The 5,153-nt window shown below is 31.0% G+C and overlaps 2 protein-coding genes across 2 annotated transcripts; one reads left to right on the forward strand and one right to left on the reverse strand.

The window, feature by feature from the left end:
- Positions 1 to 483: 483 nt before the first annotated feature.
- Positions 484 to 1,916, reverse strand: LOC111683053 (lipase 1-like). The gene is made up of 4 exons (XM_046952266.1): positions 1,722 to 1,916; positions 1,483 to 1,660; positions 931 to 1,427; positions 484 to 870 (listed from the first exon to the last, which is right to left on the reverse strand). Exons 1-4 carry the CDS (start codon positions 1,857 to 1,859, stop codon positions 484 to 486), a joined length of 1,200 nt encoding a protein of 399 aa, XP_046808222.1. The 5' UTR covers positions 1,860 to 1,916.
- Positions 1,917 to 3,527: 1,611 nt separating this feature from the next.
- LOC111683052 (lipase 1-like) lies at positions 3,528 to 4,967 on the forward strand. Its single transcript, XM_023445082.2, has 4 exons — positions 3,528 to 3,686; positions 3,747 to 3,924; positions 3,987 to 4,483; positions 4,544 to 4,967. The coding sequence occupies exons 1-4, from the start codon at positions 3,528 to 3,530 to the stop codon at positions 4,928 to 4,930; spliced, it is 1,221 nt and encodes a 406-aa protein (XP_023300850.2). The 3' UTR covers positions 4,931 to 4,967.
- The last annotated feature ends 186 nt before the right edge of the window (positions 4,968 to 5,153 follow it).

Consider the following 5,153-nt stretch of genomic DNA (forward strand, 5'->3'; position numbering starts at 1 on the left):
GAGAAGGAATTTGTATGGGGGCTAGGGCCTAATATCACTTCTATAAGAAAATAGAAGTTCTGTTGTAAACATAACAGAACATTTATCATAATTATGAGCTTAAAATCCTTATTCGGGGGATACGGTTATATGGGGGCCAGGTGATGTAATGGACCGATTTCATCCATAACGTTCGTCCTTAGGCCAAATGATAGGTATTTACTAAATTTTATAAAAAAATGCGACTTGTAGCTTGCCCACAAGCTTTACATGGACACACAGACGTACGGACATAGCAAGAGACAAGAGATTCTGAGCCGTTTGATGTAATTTAAGGTGTTCGTAGGACCAATATTTTTGGGTGTTACAAACCCAGCACAAACGCATAATAACCTCTCTACTAAAGAGGTGTAGGGTATAATGATAAAGCTTATTTTTAAATATAATCGATTAAGAAACTATAATTTTTTTTATAAAAACAACATTTTAAATAAAAACTACAACTCATTCATATGGATAGTTTTTCATAACTTCCAACATACGTTTATGAGCCAATTCTCTGGCATCTATGCCCCACAACATAGTCATATGATTCCATTTCCTATAGGGATAAAGAGAATTCACCACAACATTTGGCAGCATACGAGCCAGACGCTTAACATCCACAACACTGGAGAGATAATCATTGCGTGTATAATACAGACCCACCGGAACGGTTATCTTTTTCAGGGGATATTCTGGCGGACTTGTTTGGCCATAGTGTTTCATATTTTCTTGGGGACCATAATCATATTTACAAAATCTATTACTTTTCACCAATTGCAAATAATGATCGACTTGTTTGATATTACAGCCGGCGGGTACGTGACCAAAAATGGCCGGTAACATGGTCTGCAAAATAATAGGTCGTCAAGAGTTTTACACAAAAATATATTTCTAATTCTTACTTACCATATTAGTTTGTTTCATATCTTTACCCACTACCTTATTAAAAACATCTAAACAAGTATCCTCAGATATTTTCGAGATTAGACACATTTTATAAAGCATTTCATTGCGGGGAATAAAATCTGTTAAATATTCCTTAGAGGCCTGAACAAAATTCATGGCCATTCCCAATAAAGGTGATTTAACATGTTTCATATAAGCCACCGGTGCCAAGGCATGCATCATAGTTATTTTCTCATTATACTCTGGACGTAAGGAGCATAAAACCCAAAATGAAGTAGTACCCTGTGAATGTCCAAAATAACCAGTTTTCTGATAACCGGTTTGTGTCAAAACATAATCTATCATAGCGGCTAAATCATAATAACCAATTTCATTCCAAGTAAATTTCCAAAAATCTCTATCAGTATCTGGATCAAATAAGGTATGGTTGCGGGAATAACGATTTCCTCTAGCATTACCCAACCAAACATCGTAACCATTATCCGAAAAGAAATAACCTTTTAAAAGGAATTAGTTTTAATAATAGCAAATAGTTTAACAGAATTTATTTACCTGGTGCTTTTTGTGGACCCATTAAGATCCATGTAGAGGAACTGTCTTCCAAACCATGCATTAAAAACACAGGAGGTGCCTTAGGTTTCGGTATGCGATGTACTCTTAAAATATATTTATCTTCAGTGGTAACATAATGGGTCTCAACCGGATACTTGTATTTGTGTATCAGTTGAGCCTATAAAGAAAAAAATATCTAATATAAAACAACCTAATACTATTTCTAATTCCTCGCATACCGTATCCAAATCAGCATCCTCTATTATACTTTTTGGATAATTATCTTCCATATAACCCGCATCTACCAAGACCCATAATTTAAGTATAACACTACATACTACAAATTTTTTATAACTCTGATATTTATTAAATATCATGTCTATGAAATATATAACTTTCCGTTTAGTTTTTTTTTTTTTTTTTTTTTTTTTGAAATCCGACTTTAATCGTAGTAATAGTACAAGTAATTAAATGTGTATTAACACTAAAAATATTTTTCATTATAAAAAGCAACATTTTTGAACATCAGTCGAGATTATATTTAGATAATTTCTGAAACAATTTATTTTATTGTTGTTGTTCATAATGTTTTGTTTATAGACGACAATACTACAATTATAAAAATTAATTGAATGATTTTTCAATATAAAACTAAAAAATATTAGGTAGCCTAAAAATATTTTGTATTAAATTTAATATAGTAAAAATTGTTCAAATTGATTGTATACATTTTTGTGTCTTTTGGCCTATCGATAGGTCTAGTTTCTTTTTAGAAACCGTTTTTGTAAACAACTTTTTTCGCATCGATAAAAATTTCGGAAGATTTATGATCATCTATCTTCACAACGTATACCTGTATGTCTGCAACAGGTAATAAGCTACTTTTTATTTTGAAATTTCAAGTGGGCGAGGAGCCACGCCCATATTATTAAGAAAATATTAAATCCGAATATTTAAGAGAATATAACAGTTAGAGTCTTCAAATTTTTGTCGGAGTCACTTTAGTGTCAATATGGCTATTTAGAACAAAAAATAAGCGGACTAGCATTAGGAGGCGTGGCACCTCCCATATAAATCAAATGTAAAAATTTGTTTATCTTGGAAACTATTACAGTTAAAATCTTAAAATTTTGTACGAATAATTTTAGCAATTATGTAAACATTTTGGGTAATACAAAGGCGAACTACCCATGAGGGGACCGGCACCTTTCATATTAATTTAATACAAAAGTTCGTTTATCTGGGAAACTAATACAACTAATTTCTTAAAATTTGCACTAAAAACTTGAATATTCGTCTGAACATTTTGAGAAAAACGAGGGGACTTTCTTCTAGGGGGGCTTGAAGCTCCTATCTAGATTTATTAGAAAAATTCATATATATGAAAAACCCATATGAATTAAATACAAAATTTCTAATGTATGTATTAATAAAATTAGGGTCCCCGGATCATATTATTTTGATGACCATTGAATTTATTTCGAAGTTTGACCCAAACAATTATATCATCTGATCTAGGCAGTGACCTATTACGGGTAGATATATTATTTGTTAATGGACTGATAAGTGTTATATACATCGAAATTGTTTTTACCATCTTAACAGATGAAAATGATTTAAATATCTGTATGAACCGTCTGTGTCTAAAATTGTTAATGGAAAGCTGTAATAGGGTATTTATAATACTCCACATGATAAAATAGCGGAAACCTTTCAACACTTTAGTTTTCAAAATAAATATTAAAAGCCAAAATTAATTGTTTCTCATTGAGGTGTACTCTTTGTTACATATAAACTCTAAAGAGTACAATAAAAGAGTTTTTCATAAGAGAACTTAAAATTTTCCATTTACCATAGAGATATAACATAAAGAGAAATAATTGGATTTTAATTTACAAATAATGATTCAGACTCAATACGATAACAATAATTTAAAACAATTAAGTTTTAACTAATAAACCAAAGCTTACAATTTTTTAACACAACTAAAAATATAACAATTATAACTTCACGATTGAAGTAAAAGCATCATAATTATTTTGAAAATGGCAAGCGATTCAAATGAATCCATTTCTACAAATTATAAAACATTTATACAAATATTATTAATCTGCAGCATTAGCAATTATTTTGCTTATGTCCAAGCGAAATATTTGGAGGATAACTATCCAAAAAAGGTTATAGAAGATGCACATTTAGATACGGTGAGTGAATACTAAATAAGTTCTAAAAAAATCGCATTCAAATTTTAATTTGTTCTTTAGGCCCAACTTATAGAAAAATACAAATATCCGATAGAAACTCATTATGTTACCACTAACGACAATTATATTTTACGTTTGCATCGCATTGCAAATCCTAAAGCACCACCAATTTTATTTATGCATGGTCTGGTCGATAGTTCAGCCACCTGGGTACTAATGGGACCAAATAAGGCACCCGGTAATATCAAATACAGATATAGGTGATTTTTTTTATAAAGCTCATTATTTATTTTTAAACAGCTTATTATTTCTTTGACAATGGCTACGATGTTTGGTTGGGTAATTCTCGCGGTAATCGTTATTCGCGCAATCATACAACTCTCGATCCCAATACTGATCAAGAATTTTGGAAATTTAGTTGGCATGAAATTGGTTTCTATGACCTACCCATTATAATAGATCATATTTTGAAAGAGACTGGTTTTAAGAAAATTGCTTACTTTGGGCATTCCCAGGGAACAACCGCCTTTTGGGTTTTATGTTCTCTTCAACCTCAATATAATGAGAAAATAACCGTAATGCATGCTCTGGCACCGGTTGCTTATTTAAAACATATTAAGACACCTTTGATAAAACATTTTCGAGAATTTGCTAAAGCTTCCAAAGATCGAGTAAGAGAATTTTTGCCTCGTAATGTAATGATGTTTCAGATGTGTTTCATTTCGCAAATGACCGAGAATATGTGTATACAATTTTTAAATCAACTGATGGGCAATGATGGAGAACAAACAAATTCGGTAGAGTATTAATTTAACAAATAAGTTCTCATTTTTATACTCATTTTCAATTTAAAATAGACCATGTATCCTGTAATTTTTGGTCATGTACCAGCCGGTTGTAATCTTAAACAGTTTGATCATTATCTTCAAATAGTAAAGAATGATCGTTTTTGTCAGTATGACTATGAACGTGAGGAAAATATGAAACGTTATAATCATTCTATACCACCAGTTTATCCCTTAGAGAAGGTAATAGTACCCGTTGGCTTGCATTACACATACAATGATTATTTGAGTAGTGATATAGATGTCAAACGATTGGCTGAGAAATTGCCAAATGTCGTGGAAAATGTTTTGTATCCCTATAAAACGTGGAATCATATTAGCATGTTGTGGGGTGTAGATGCCAGGAGACTCGCTCATGAACGAATGTTAAAGTTATTAAAGAAATATCCATTTGAATAGGTGGCGAAAAGTAAAAACAATTAATTAATTTTATGAATTTGGCAACAATTTATTTTTGGTAACAGTTACTAAATTTTTGGTAAAAAATAAATATAACAACAATTCGAATTATGGTTATTATAACTCATTCAAATACTGATAGATAGATCGATAGATAGATAGATAGATAGATAGATAGATAGATAGATAGATAGATAGATAGATAGATAGATAGATAAGATAG

This window comes from Lucilia cuprina, chromosome 2, assembly GCF_022045245.1.
Source record: "Lucilia cuprina isolate Lc7/37 chromosome 2, ASM2204524v1, whole genome shotgun sequence".
NCBI lineage: Eukaryota > Metazoa > Arthropoda > Insecta > Diptera > Calliphoridae > Lucilia > Lucilia cuprina.